General features: G+C 34.9%; 2 protein-coding genes and 1 long non-coding RNA gene across 5 annotated transcripts in view; 1 reads left to right on the top strand and 2 right to left on the bottom strand.

Moving 5' to 3' along the window:
- zbtb41 (zinc finger and BTB domain containing 41) overlaps positions 1 to 8,320 on the bottom strand; it is a 79,767-nt gene extending 71,447 nt beyond the window's left edge. For all 3 annotated transcript variants that reach the window (XM_073924172.1, XM_001922667.8, XM_073924178.1), the window contains exon 1: positions 8,057 to 8,320. The gene's annotated coding sequence lies outside the window, so the exon portion shown is untranslated. The remainder of the gene's footprint in view (positions 1 to 8,056) is intronic.
- Positions 3,404 to 5,576, top strand: LOC101884153 (uncharacterized). Its single transcript, XR_224677.5, has 3 exons — positions 3,404 to 3,672; positions 3,947 to 4,049; positions 4,927 to 5,576. It is a non-coding gene; the product is annotated as an uncharacterized lncRNA (long non-coding RNA).
- Positions 8,321 to 12,678: 4,358 nt separating the features above from the next.
- ebna1bp2 (EBNA1 binding protein 2) overlaps positions 12,679 to 15,637 on the bottom strand; it is a 23,665-nt gene continuing 20,706 nt past the window's right edge. The window contains 2 exon segments of the mRNA NM_001003840.1: positions 12,679 to 12,809; positions 12,909 to 13,074. Of these exon segments, the coding sequence (NP_001003840.1) occupies positions 12,762 to 12,809; positions 12,909 to 13,074 (214 nt within the window). The 3' untranslated portion in view covers positions 12,679 to 12,761.

Below are 15,637 nucleotides of genomic sequence, written 5' to 3'. Positions count from 1 at the left end.
ACTGAAAAGAAACAGTGTCATGTAAAAGGTGTTAAATGCCAAACATCTTTTTTGTTTTAATTGTCTGTTAAATAAGAATAATAAATCATTCTGTTGCTAAGGGCCATTACAGTTTAAAAGAAAGAATGGTATTACTAATTAGAGGCATTCCCATATGTAATACTTCTTTAAAAAGCCCAGAAAGATAAGGTGCTCTGATTAACAGTGTCAGCTTAGCATATGAGTTTGCAGTTCTGTCTCTATTTACATTGTCAAACTTTTTCCATGTGGGCAGTAGGGTGGAATCCGTGCAACATATTATGCAAATAAAATTGTGTTTCAGTCCATCTACTGCAAGTATATTTGTTAAAGATAATATGTGCAATATATTTTATATTAAAATTAATAAGGTTTGGGAAAATTAATAAAGCCATAATCTTCTTATGATACAAACACAGATTAAATAGATCTGATCATGTAAATGTTTGTACTAACCATACTGCACATTTTTATTAATTTAACAATAACTTATATCTGCTCCCCTGTGTGAAAGATTTTTTCAGCTCGAAACTGGATCAAAAATTAATCAAAAAGTTGTGTGTGAAATTGAAACTTTGGACACTCAACCTTTAGCAGTTGTTCAAATAACAATATTTTTTTTCTTATGTTTCTACTCTCAGCTGTTTCTACCATTTGCTGATGGTAAAAAATAAATAACTGAAGTGGCCTTTAATTAGTATTTTCCACTTTTAAAAATATATTTTTGTTTATTCAATTAATATATTTTTTAGGATCTTAATATTTTTTCTTTAATTCTTTTATATTTATTCTTATTTAAAAGGTTCACATTCATGCAAACAATAGTTAGTAAATTGGTTGTTTATTTCCATACTTACTGTTTTGTTTTCAGTTTGATCTAGCTGTTCATTCATTCCACTCAACGAAATAGGTAAAAGTAAAGTATTCATGATTTGTGCTGATATTGGATTTATATCGGTATCGTATCGGAAGTTAAAATGTTGTATCGGGGCATCCCTACTGGTGGGGACTCACAAACTATTACCATCATGTAGGACTTTTCGCCATATTTTTCAACAAGATCCACACATGCGCCTGTCAGTAAAGGACCACACACACACACACACACACACACACACACACACACACACACACACACACACACACACACACACACACACACACACACACACACACACACACACATCGAGAAATGCGGAAGTTTTTTCTTTCCATCTGGTGTGCCTTATTAGGTGCGCCTAATGCCCCAGTTTGTCACGGAGGCATGAATGAAATGTTCATGAGTGAATGTTAAACTGCCGAACTGCAGTTAAAGTCACCCAAAATTACAGGAAACTCTTAGATGAAAGCACTTCACATAAATACCTTAATAATATTATTGTCTATTAAGGCAAAAAACTAGATAAAGATGTCTATGTAAGCGTAGTCAGTAGTGTCTTTGAAGTAAGTGAAAAATTCAGAATTGCATATTGCTGATTAGATTCAAAAGGTTTTTTTTTTATTGTCAAACGGCTCATCGGGGTGAGGCAGTGGCGCAGTAGGTAGTGCTGTTGTCTCACAGCAAGAAGGTCGCTGGTTCGAACCAGTGGCGTAGCGCAAAATGCGGAGGCCCCCCTGCAGGGATCGCTGACGGGGCCCCCTGATGAAGGGGGGGGGGGATACGTCATACGTCAATTTGCATATCATTGACGTCATCACGTTCTAGCGTTTCTGTTTAACAGCCTATGGTTAATAAAGGGGTATTTATAATTGCACTACACTTTATATAAGCATGTTTATTTAACTAAATTTATTGCTGTTTGAATACAGTATATCATTACAGATGTGTAACGTTAGTGAATGTGCAGTAATCTCTCATATGAAATAAACTCAGACAAGTTCAGAAACTGTCACTAAAATATCTGTGATTGTGAACAAGAAAAGAATAAACGCTCCAATTAAATTGTTAAAATAAAGTAGAAGTACATCGGTTTGACTGTACAAGGGAAAAACCTTCACACTGCCTGTGCTAAATCATTTGTCGTCGGTACGCAGAGGGGTGATCTGCTCTCGGGCTGCAGGTGGGAGAGGCTGCTGTAGAGGACTGACTGGGCCGCCTGTCAGTGCTGTGAGGCGGGGGAGGGGCCGGCGGGATCACACGCAGCTCGTTGAGAAGAGAAGGGACGGTACAGTATGGAAAAATGACAGTCTAAAAAAATCTCCAATAACACACAAAAAAGTCGCTAGGGGGGTCTGAAAAGTCGCTAAATCTAGTGACAAAGTCGCTAAGTTGGCAACATTGGCGGCAAGCAATCAGAATGAAGTAGTCCACCGCTTGAGAGGTGTTCAGAGAACACAGACGTGTGAACTTTGGTTCCGACCACAGTTGTTCCCAACAGTTTATTGAAAATCGCGACGACGTGGGGCCCCCTAATCACGCGGGGCCCCCCCGCGGTGCGTGCCCTGCGGGCCCGTCCGCTACGCCACTGGTTCGAACCTAGGCTCAGTTGGTGTTTCTGTGTGGAGTTTGCATGTTCTCCCTGCCTTCACGTGGGTTTCCTCCGAGTGCTCTGGTTTCCCCCACAGTCCAAAGACATGCGGTACAGGTGAATTGGGTAGGCTAGATTGTCCGTGGTGTATGAGTGTGTGTGAATGTGTGTGTGGAAATGGGTTGCAGCTGGAAGGGCATCCGCTGCATAAAAATTTGCTGGATAAGTTGGCGGTGAATAAATGAATGAATGAATGAATGGCTCACTGAGTCGCAGTTCAGAAGTTTAATTTCGAACTGTTTATTTAATTTTTAAGATCTGAGGTGAACTATCAGCTGCTTTCTGTAATATGGCATTAAATGCCATGTAAAATTGCATTCAAACTCATTATTAGCATTTAACATTGAATAAACATAAGGTGTACCTGAGGTGATCATAGTTCATCCTGTTGTTCACTTGTGAGAAATAGAAGCTATTTCTAAAATAGAAATTTCAGGTGTTGGTTAAGACAAAAACTCCTTTTAGTATGGAAAAATGTCTATCCCGTGCCATTGCTTTTCATTATAAAACTGTTCAAAACAGCCTTTAGGCTCAATAGTCAGGCACGCTCGCGCCAATGTGGCAAGATTTGTCAGAGTAAGTGCAGAGTAAAAATGTGTTTTGATCCAGGAGTGCAATACCTAGTTCAAACACTGGGTGTCAAATTTACATACTGCATCTTTAAAGAGCATATTGTAGGTTAAAAAACAGTTTCAAAAAAAGGTAGAATCGTTTGTGAAAATACTCTATAATACCATAAAATACCATATTAAAATGTTTTACGAAGTGCAAGGGCACAATTTTTTAAAGAAAATGTGTCTGTTTTCCCACTTCCGCTTTTTTTTCTAACCACCCCGGTAACGTCAGAAGAGTGACTTATCTGACAGACGCGCGCTGTTTACAGTGGGGCAGAGGAGCTAATAGTACAACTGGTTGTTAGTTTTGGCGTAATTTATCATCATCGTGGTATATTATTGCGTTTATGGGAACTGCACAAACTCCAGCCTGTCAACAGATCAAGTCCACAAGTTTCCTGTTGCTGTTTTGGTTTGTGAAATGGGATGAATCCGATAAGAGTGATAGCTGACGCGAATGACAAGAAACACTCCTGGATCAGTCGGAGATGCAGCTCGATGAGCTGTACACGGTAAGACAACTCGTTTTTCGTTTATGTTTGTCAACTTTCAAGTCTGTTAGCATTATTATTTGAGTAATTTGAAGCAACGTGATGTGTTTACTTTGGAGTAGCCTATAGCACGGCTGCTAGCTTGTATTGTTAAGCATATTAAATATACTTTTTTAAAGCGTGTAAAAATGTACACATATGATAAGATGGCTAGTAGCATCAGTTTGCTAATATAATAAATGTCTTGTATAGTTACAGCGTTGTGACTTTGTTTGCTTTGTGGTGTGTTTATTAGACTTTGGGAGACAGAGATGATGACCCGGAGCTGAAGGCTTTCTCTCCACTGGCCTCTCGCTCAACTGTGCTTCACTTTGGCTCACAGAGTAACCTCAACTAAGGTAAAGTGGATTTTATATTCGCACATTCGATTAGTGACAGCTTGTGTGACACACCCTCTGTATTGTTTACCATAGTACTTTTATTATAATGACTGAAATCACACGTAAATATGACTTAAAAACAACATTAGGACTATTAAACTGACAGTGAACAATGTTGTACTTTGATAGTCGTTGGCTGCTAACATGATATTAGGGATTAGCAAATAATACTCTTCTGAAATTATATTATAAGGGAGAAAGTCAGAATGTGTGAATATAAAACCAATTTTACCTACATTCACCTCGTTCATCGGGTAAAATATTATGACTCCTATCGTGAATTATTTGTGCATGGTATTGTTTGATAACAAAAACTAGAAGGTCAAAGAATTACAACAATATTTCTATATAATGCAGCCAGGTAAACTTACACTATCTCTGACTTCATTTTTTTTAAATATTGGAAACGTGTAACCATTGACTTCCATATCTGTTTTTCCCACTATAGAAGTCAATGGTTACAGATTTTTAGCTTTCTTCAAAATATCTTGGTTTGTGATCAACAGAAGAAAGTCAATAAGGTTTGAAACCACTTGAGGGAGAGTAAAAATATTCTGTCCTGTCAATGAGGAAAGGCACTTTTTATTCACATATAAGGAATATTCATCTTGTAGAAGAAAAACAAATAACATTCAAAAAATTTAAGTTTGTTTTCACATGCTCAACTTCTAATGGGTACAGTCTACTGTAAATGTGAGATGGTTTGCAATTCACTATCCAGGGTCTGCAAATGTGGTTGGGTTTTCTGTATTGTGTTATATTAAAAATCATATGGTGAATTTTAAAATATATATTATTAATAAACATGATTTAAACTTTTGCATTATTTCCCCAGAATATATGCATCAGCCCTCACTGCGTGTCTGACGGTGGACTACTGGAGTTCATCACAAGCTCGACGAGAATGCAGAAGTGGCCACTACATTTGCTCTTCTTTCTAGATCCTTCTAGCGGGTTTCCAAGGATGAGGCTGTCGGCATCTTTTTACACAGCATTCACAATTTAACACACATTAAAGACATAATGGTGTGGCACCCACAAAAACGTTGGCCAACTTACTGAAAAATTATTTTAGGTTTACTTTTAAATGGTTCACGCACTCACACAGATACTTATACATATTTAAAGAGTAATAATGCTGGGTGTTAACACTTGCTTATGATTTTGTGCTATATAAATAAAACTTGAACTTGAGTTGCATTTAGAATTTGAACTTGAATTAGGGTTGAAGTTTATTTTATCATAAATGCAGATCAGATCTGTTGATCAAATCTTTGTAAATATTTTATACTGTAACAATTGTACTTGTATTTTTATGGATTGTTGCCTAAATGGGATCTGATACAGATAATCTTATACCCAATGAAAAAATGACAAAAAGACATATTTAAAAACTTATTTTAATTGTTTTAATATTTGATGTTTTTTTTATTTTAATACAGAAGCTCTGAAAACCTTTTGTAAAATAAAAAAGATTTTCCAGTACCTTGTTTACATGTTTCTGCATTATTCCAGACGTTCTGTGTTATTTGTGTTTTGTATTCACTTATCTACTATTAAAAATAGGGTCAATGTGGCATAACTGTGTTAAATGCTCATTAGTTTCTGTTACTGGTAAGTATTAATACTTATAGATGATCAATACTAGCTTTGCTGTTGCCAGATAAGATTTTGTTATCTTACATATCTGTCTGTAATCCAACACTGGCCTCACCATAAACCTGCTCTGTTCTCCCTCACAATAGTTAAATTACACTTCTCTGACTGCTGTTCTGTTTGCTGGTCTGTCTACAGGCTTATAATTGTATAGCTGTGGTCTGTCGTTTGTGTGAGTCTCTCAGAATATCTTATCTCGGCATCCAAACGCGCATTGCGATCAGTTGTCTTCATAGTGTTTATATGCGCGAACTCCCTTATCCGACGTCACTTCCGGTCTGGCGATATTTCAAATGCGGAAGTCAATTTCCGTGACTAAAAACGACTCCAAACGGCTTAATAATAAACTTTAACGTTTATTTTAAAGAAAATCTAGTTCTTACTTTACTCTTACACACATTGTCTCACTGGGGTGTCTAACCTACAATATGCTCTTTAAGTATTTGTGCCAGTAGATTGTAGAAGAACAACGCAAACTTTCGAACAAAGTGAAAAATTCATGTGAGGCTGAAAAAATTAAATAAAAAACCTCACTAGTAATGTAACATTAAGGATGCTTTCACACCTAGACTTTTGTTTCGGAACCTGTTTTGTTTGCCCAGTTAGCGTGGTTCAATTGGTATATGTGAATCCACCAATCGCGCTTGGATCTGTGCCAAAACATTCGCTCCGAGATCGCTTGAATGAGGTGGTCTCGGCTCAATTGAAACAAACTCTGGAGCGGATCGATTGTAGTGAGAAAGCGATACAATCCGAGTCCGGTTATATCACAGTGTTTTATGGATTTGTAATAGGTATGCGGCTATATGAAGAGAGAATTATGAGTAGAGCAGGAGGTCATTCAACGGACATCCAAATGTACAGAGACTCGTGGACGCTCGCAAACGAGTAATAATCTCCCAGAAATCGCGTGTCTCCCTCCTGGTCCTCAAATACACTCTTCTTTTCTTACCCCTCCCCACCCCATTCCACGTGCACCTTGTCAAACACCACCAATCCAACACCCCCTTGATAGCTGAGCAGGACTCTGCAAAATAAAGCTTGAAACTCTGACCAATGTGAGGAGAGTTTACTCACAGGTGACTTGTTTAAGCTCTTTTTGTCCATTTAGAAACTTTGCCGTGTGAAAGCGAACCGCACCAAGAGCAAAGAAAGACAATGTAACAATTTTAATCCCTGTTTCAGAATTGATTCACTGGTGTGAAAGCACCCTAAGGTGAATATTTTAAAGTTTAAAATTTTGCGTTGCTCCGCATTTCAACACACTTATCATAGAATAAATTACACTCATTCATCTTATATTTCAGGGCATATGCAGTATCATGGTCTTTAACTATTTGAACCGGATGTTTGTCGGTGAGATGCAAAGTTCGACTTGTTTGCACCCTTTGATTGTGTTATTTTAAATCATTTCTTGAACACGACGGGCTTTGTGATGTCTGTGGGCTAGCCCTGTTAGTCAGCAACATAAGCGAATTACTGCCATATTTCACTTCTTGCGGGAACTTACTAAGGTCACCTGCATACGTAGCCATGCATTTTCTCACTTTGAATGACAGAACATCTTAGAGCACAGGTGTCAAACTCAGTTCCAAAAGGGCCGCAGCTCTGCGCAGTTTAGTTCCAACCCTAATTAAACACACCTGATCAAACTAATTGAGTCCTTCAGGCTTGTTTGAAACCTACAGTTAAGTGTGTTGGAACTAAACTGTGCAGGGCTTCTGCCCTCCAGGAATTGAGTTTGACACCCGTCTTAGAGGAAAAGATCAGTACAATGCATACTCAGCATGCTGCCCCACACTGCCCCTATATGTTGAGTAGGTCTACTGGAAACTGCATCTGTTAATCAAAAGTACTGATATCAATAAAATGAAGAACCATATTGTTTTGAGAGCCAGGGCATTGTGATTCTACTTTTTTGGGCAACTCTAATATATATATATATATATATATATATATATATATATATATATATATATATATATATATATATATATATATATATATATACACACGATTAATTATCTCTATAATAAGATTAATTCTCTATGACATTTACTAAAGTCACATGCATAAAACTACAAGCCAAGATAGTAACATGCAACAATTTGCAAATACAGGATTTACCGTCCAATTTGACAACGTTTTGTTTGCAGTCTTGCGCTGGTTCAAGGCAAATGACAAACACAAACACACACACACACACACACACACACAGGCTACAGCATGGTCAGTATGCATTACTTTGAGCACATAACTACTTCAAGCACGCTGTGAACGAGGACATTATGAATATGCAATGAACTTACCAGTATGACCCCCTAATACTGACATAAATCCACAGGGCCACTCTATAACAGGAGAGACTTGACAAACGACCCTAAAATGTTCCGTGGACAAACGGCAAAAAAAACATGTTTCTTGTTCGCAGTGTTACCTTTAAAATAACGAAACGCACGGTTTTGTTTTGTCACATTGTTTACAAATAACAAAATATACGTTTGTTCCGACTATAAAGAACGAGTCCTTTTCCATCGTGCAGGGGTTCTGTCGTCTCAAAAAGGTGTTTTGTCATTGGCTAAAGGCGAAACGTCTTCCTGTTTCATTGTTCAACGTAACGTTAGGCTATAAAACCTTAATTCATCGTCCGAAAGTATTCTAGCATACATTGTAATAAAATTTGTTATTGCATATATTTTAATTTATTATAATTAATAATAAAAACAATAACAACAGCAACAAGAAATTCGACCGTGTTTTGATAGCATAGCATTGTGGGTAATGTAGTTGTGACAAATAATGTTTGTAATTTAAAAAAAAAAAACATTTTTTGCTGTGTTTCATGTAAAAAAAAAAAAACGTGTAGGGGGTGTATTTTTTTCAAAACGTGTATTTTTATGGTTATTTATTCACTATCAAAAGGTAGAATATCATACATTCATTCTATTTCTTTTCGGCTTCGTCCTTACTAATCTGGGGTCGCCACAGCAGAACAAACCGCCAATTTATTCAGCATGTTTTACGCAGCAGATGCCCTTCTAGCTGCAACCCATCTCTAGGAAACATCCATACCCACTTATTCACACTCATTCACCTGTACCATGTCTTTGGACTGTGGGCGAAACCGGAGCACCCGGAGAATACCCACGTTGGAGCGAACTTGGGAAGAACATGCAAACTTCACACAGAAACGCCAACTGACCCAGCCGAGGCTCGAATCAACAACCTTCTTGCTGTGAGGCGACAGCACAACCTACTGCGCCACCGCGTCACCCTAGAATGTAATTTGTTTTTAAATTTTTTATTTATTTTTACTTTTTAAAAGGGAATTATTTCCCTGTGACCAAATGCTAAAATACATATACTTAACAGTTGTACATTTATATCATTGTCAAAATAACACTGCCAAAAAGAGGCATAAAATTCAACATTGAATATAACCGCGTTGCAAAGTAGTGAAGACTACTATTTTATATTGCATTACAATAGTTTTTATTTTATTCCAATAAACTGTGTAACATTATAAAGAATACACTAAACAAATACAATCCTTTTGCAAATTATCCAAATTGGATAAACAATAAAGAAGAGAGAATAAAAATAATGATAATAATAAAAAGACTCAGAATCAAGTTGCACAAAAGATCTTTGTCAGAAAAGAAACACATTTTTTTATCATCAATCAATTTAAGTGAATGTTAATTAAATGTTTTATTTAACATAAAAAACTATCAAAGTTGGTATATTTCTAAGAAACCTATTTGCGAAAAAAATAAATAAAAATTCCCCAGCAAGTACAAAAAATTCATCATAGCTTCTAATGATCTAATGAAAATAACAAATGTCATTTTAAAACTGCAAATTACAACTCATATTAACCTTAGAAAAACAATATAAACAAAACATTAACCAATCTTTCCACAATATACACAATTAAACAATTGTCAATGAAATAAATTAGTCTTTAGGACCAAATGCTGAATTGTACATTTCACAGTCTAAAATTTTAAAATAATTTGGTTAGGAGCTTTTTAAAATATATATAAATTGATTTTGTATATTAAATAGAGCATGAACTCATAAATACTGAAAACATTTTGAATGTGTGATGAGAACTTTTTAAATATTGGTGGCTATGGAAATGACAGAGCGTTGTGGAAATGACAATAAATCAACATTAATGTAGATGTTTATTAGAAAATTATTAAACTCTTAAGCTCACACTCAATAAACTCAATTTACTAACTTACTAAGCATAACCACCCATTTTTGCATGTGTAAGGCTGAGATTAATCTAAAAAACATTTATCTAACAGAGGAACAGTAACAGTGCATACTGTAAATAACTGATTATTATTACTGAAATATTATATAAATTAATTTTAAAATAGTATTACACATCAATAGGGGTTGAAAAGGAAACTGAAAGGCCTGGTTTTAAAGCACAATTATTCATCAGTATGGTGTAGGTTCTCCTTTTGCAGACAATATAGCTCAGTTTATCCCAGGAATGACACAAGTCTTGCACAGTGGCATTAGGGATTTTGAGTCATTCTTCTGGCAGAATAGTGTTTAGGTCACTATGTGATGCTGGTGGAAGAAACCATTTGCTGTCTCGTTCCACCAAAATACTTCAGAATGCTTAATAATATTATAGAACTAGTGCCTGTGCAGGCCATAGGAGATATTCAACTTCACTTGTTCATCAAACCACTCTGTCACCGGCCTTGCTGTGTCTATTGAAGCATTATCCTAATACATACACCCGCCTTCAGGATACATTGTTTGAACCACTGGGCACACATGGTCCTCCAGTCCAGAACATCACTGATCCCCCCATGCTTGACTCTGGGCAATAACAATCTGTGTGCAGTGGTACACTTCTTTAGGGCTTCTACACAACATAACTCTTTTGGATGTGGGAAAGAGAGTGAAGGTGGACTCATCAAAGACCAAAACATGTTTCATATTTTCCACAGCCCAAGATTTTGGCTCCTGCACCATTGAAACAGGCGTTTGGCATTGGCACGAGCGAGCAAAGGTTTGGCTACAGCAGTTAGGCATGTATATTAACCCTGTAGAGCTCCTGACCAACAGTTTTAGTGGAAACAACACTGTAAGGACCCCAACATCCCTTTCAGACAGCTTCCTTATGCGTCCAGTTGTTCCTGTTGGATTTGGTTCTTCTTTTTGGTGGTTTCCTGACATTACTCTGGATACTGTGGCTCCTGATACATCACAAAGACTTACTGTTTTGGTCACAGATGTACCAGTGAGATGCACACCAATTTGCATGATGAACAAACAATCTGTACCCTTTTGAACTCTGATGTCACCATATGACATGATGTTTTGTGCAGTGCAATATTTTAAGCAAAACTGTGCTATTACTCTGCCAATCAAACCTTTTTATTTATAATTAAAGCGAATGCACTCTGCTGTTACTGGTGGAATGTGCAATCAATGAAGACTGGCCACCAGCTGCTCAAATTTAGCCATTAAACATCCAACACTAAATTGGCTAGTGTTTCAGTTTTATTGTCCAACCCATGTACTTTAGCAATCCATATCAATTGTATTTTATAACCATAAATGGCACTTCCAGCACATGCTGTCTTTCATGTAAACAAAATACACTTATTTACCATAATTTTGTTTGTTTTTTAAAAAACATCTTTGAAGATACAGCATGAATGGAAATGACAGAATAAATGTATTAACCTATCAAGCAATATTTACCCTTAATATTTAGCATCCGCTGCAAAAGAACATGCTGGATAAGTTGGCAGTTATTCCGCTGTGGTTATCCCGGCTTAATAAAGGGATAATAATAAATCTTTTGGAAGATGAAAAGAAAATGAATGAATGATGTTTAACAGAGCAAAGACATTTTCACAGTATGTCTGATAATAGTTTTTCTTCTGTAGAAGATTCTGATAATAGTTTTTCTTCTGTATTTTGGCGATTATGTGTTTAAAAAAATCTCTCCGTTAAACCGAAATTGGGGAAAAATATAAACAGGAGGGCTAATAATTCTGACTTCAATTGTATATATGATTAAAGAACATTAAAGTCCCTGTAGTTAAAGAATTATCCATTTATTTTAAATCTTGGAAATTTGAGCTGTTAGGACATTGTAGCTGTTTTTGCTGCATGCGACTATAATGCAAATGGGCAGGTTCTCCTCACCAGTAAATCCCACATGCGTGTCAAAGCCACTAAGTCCTGTTTGTATTGCTATATACTTTATTTTATAGCCTTCACGTAGATAATCAGCACAGTGACAGACAGGAATGAAGCAGATCTTCCTTACTACAGCAAACTTTCCCAAATGTTATTTGATAATACAAAACTATTTTTTAATACAAAAAAAAATATATATATATATATATATATATATATATATTTGTTTGACAAACACAGAACATATTTATGAAGCTTAAAATGTGTGTAAAAAGTGTTACAGAGGTCAGGACCCTTTAAAAAAAAAATGAAGACCTGAATGTGATCCTTTTTTCAAGAACTTTTGGGAAAAAAAACACATCATGACAGCCCATAATCAGTGCATGCTCTGTAAGTCATATTTCTATAACAAGACATCAGATAAGGCTGTTCACAGACTAAATCGCCCCTAGCTTGCATGGTTTGGGACTTGCGGAGCTGCGCATTGATGTATTTGCTCTTCAGTGCTCTAAATTTTAACAGTAAAAAATTAAACCGCACTGAACTGAACTGAACTAAAAAACTGGACTGACAGAGTTTCCATTCACTATAATCTTAATCCTAATGCTTAATCCTAAAGGGTTTTAATGAATGTTTTGTCATACAATTTTTTAAACATTCTTCAAATGTACGCTCTGAGGCAACATCTTTTGAAAAACACCAAAGGGTGTTTGTCAGGGGAAAGAAAACAGTCAAAACTTCACTGAAGTAATAGCTAAGATTTATTAATAACAAAAAGAAAAAAAAAAACATCTTTTAATGGCACAATTAAAGTCAATAGGAAGATACAGCTTATTTCCGTGCCTTCATTTTCCTTCTTGCTTCTTTTCCTGGCCGTTTCTGTTTTGAGTGTGAAAGAGAGAGAAAAATATCGTATCTGGGGGACTTTAAATATTTTCTTTAACAATAAAAACATTTTTTTAAAGAGACAACACTTACGTTCATCTTGACTCTATTGCCGACTTTACCCCCGCCTTTCCCATGGGCCATTTTGGCCTTGAACGCTGATACATCATCATGGCTCTCTTTGGTGTTCCATTTGCTACCCTTTTTCCTGCCTCCAAATCCAAACTTCTTGTCCTTATATTTCCTCTTAGCATTGGGACTAAAGACAACAGAGTAAAGATTTAATACACACATTTTATATAATGTTAATGACCTAGCTAAAAAATGTCAGTATGTCACATTACACAAAAGAGGTCAAAATGTGACAAGAGGCTATTCTTCAGCAAGCGCTTGGACCATAATTGTCCACAGGGTGCTGGAGCACAGACTAATCATTTTTAGCACTTTTGATGTGGTTTGTTATCTAAAAAGGCTTTCTGTAACATACCAACATTTTGGAAAAGCTTTTATATTTAAATATGAAAAACCAGGTGGAAATCCACCCAATAACTGCAGAGTAAAGAACTAATGATTTTTTTTTTTACTTCTACAGGTATTGAGATTTTGTTAATTTTTCCATCTCTGGGGACTTGAAGATTTTGGACTAAATAAATCCATTGACATCAGATGAAAAACCATTTTATTTAAGGCACGCAACTGTTTATTGCTCAACCGTTAACTTTAACCCTTTTATTTTTTATTCTGATATCCCAAAGACTTAGTAATCTGCTTTTGTAGTTCACCTTTTTAAAGGAGGGAAGTTCATTGCAGTAAAACAAGGCAAAGCAAGTTTTTTTATAAATCACATTTTATACACAATGGTAAATCAAAGTGCTTTACATAAACAGGAATAAGAGAGATGAGTATAAAAAAAAATGACAAAGAATAAAATAATTTAAAAAACTGCCTAAAATGCATAAAAACAGGTTATAAGAGAATGGAAAAGAAAAGACAATAGTACAATCTGTTGAACGTAGCACAGTGCTCATTCAGTAAAGTCACAGCTAAACAGATTTTAGGTTTTGATTTGAATGTGTTGGAGCACATCTGATCATTTCTGGAAGCTGATTCCAGCAGCAGTGGATGTAATAATTTAAAAAAATTAAACAATTATAGACCAAGATCTAAACTACAAGGTTTTACCCAAGCTTTGAGAAATTATTGAACGAATTTCAAAATTGTACATAATTGTCTTTTTCCATCAGGATTCAGAAGGCAGAATATTGTTACATGGTTTATAGTAGTTTAGTGATATTGTATGTTTGCAAATTTGTTCAGCTCTTTTTCTTCATCCATCAAAGACCTCTGACTGTTCATGTCATTCTTTTAAAACTAATTTAAGTCAAGTCTTCTTTTTGTCATTCCTCTACATGTGTGGACATACAGATGAATGAAATATCAGGTCTTGCAGGACAATGGTGCAACAAATTAATCATAAATATAAAAAACATTTTAAGAAACCTATGCATTACCAACATAAACTAGAAGAAACTTAACTCTACACATAAGTAACAATCTCCCGCAGAGATATTGGAGTTCAGTAACGTCGTGCGCAGTATGTAACCCTTAAGCTTAAATAGGCTAAGCATATTTTTATTAATATTAAGACACATTAATACAAACTAGCCACCATTTGAGTTTTTTTCATTTTTGTATATTTTTATCAAACGAAAAATGCAATGAATAATTTATTTTGGTTTTCATTTTATTAGACTTGATTAATAGGCTACACAACTCCTACATAACATTGGCTCCAATTGCGTTTTGACAGATAAAGATAGACTTTTTGACACAAAGACATTTGTGCCTGTTAATTTCAGTGCTGTATTTTGACAGAATTCGCAAAGGCTTCAGCTATTCTAACTGTCAGCTGCACCAGCCTCAGTTTTGCGACTTAAAAGCCGAAATATTTCCAGACAGACGAAGCAACTTTGGGTTTTTAAAGAGTGCAGCCTCTGTGAAAAAGAAGAGCTGAGCTACGGAAAAAGTGCTCACTGCGGTTGCCGCGATGGTTGTTTGTTTCTCTGCAGTTGGCTTGTCAATGGCGCGACATTGCTAAATCGTTCTTGTTTAAAAAAAAATATATATATATATATATATTTATTATTAAACATTGAGATGATGGTCGCGTGATTTTTAAAATAAGAGTATGCCTTGCGTATTTCTTCTCCTCACTTGATAAATGAAATATGACGCATTGCTATGTTTAGATTTTAATTATATGAATGCTTTCGTCTTAAGTAAATTACAAATTATATTTTCCATTTAATTCGAATAAATATTTAATAAAAAACAACGAATAAAAAAAACAAAAAACAAATGTGGTGACGGTGTCACGGTGGAAAAGTGATGTCACCGGTTTTGCGTCTTAAAACAGGTATCACTGTCAACACAGCCTATCGTGGCAAGCCTAATATATATATATATATATATATATATATATATATATATATATATATATATATATATATATAYATATATATATATATATATATATATATATATATATATATATATATATATATATATATACATATATATATATATATATATATATATATATATATACAYATATATATATATATATATATATATATATATATATATATATACATATATATATATATATATATATATATATATATATATATAYAYATATATATATAYAYATATATATATATATATATATATATATATATATATATATATATATAYATATATATATATATATATATATAYATATATATATATATATATATATATATATATATATATATATATAT

Source organism: Danio rerio, chromosome 2, assembly GCF_049306965.1.
Source record: "Danio rerio strain Tuebingen ecotype United States chromosome 2, GRCz12tu, whole genome shotgun sequence".
Lineage (NCBI taxonomy): Eukaryota > Metazoa > Chordata > Actinopteri > Cypriniformes > Danionidae > Danio > Danio rerio.
Note: the sequence above shows the minus strand (reverse complement) of the source record. Positions and strands in the feature narration are given on the sequence as shown.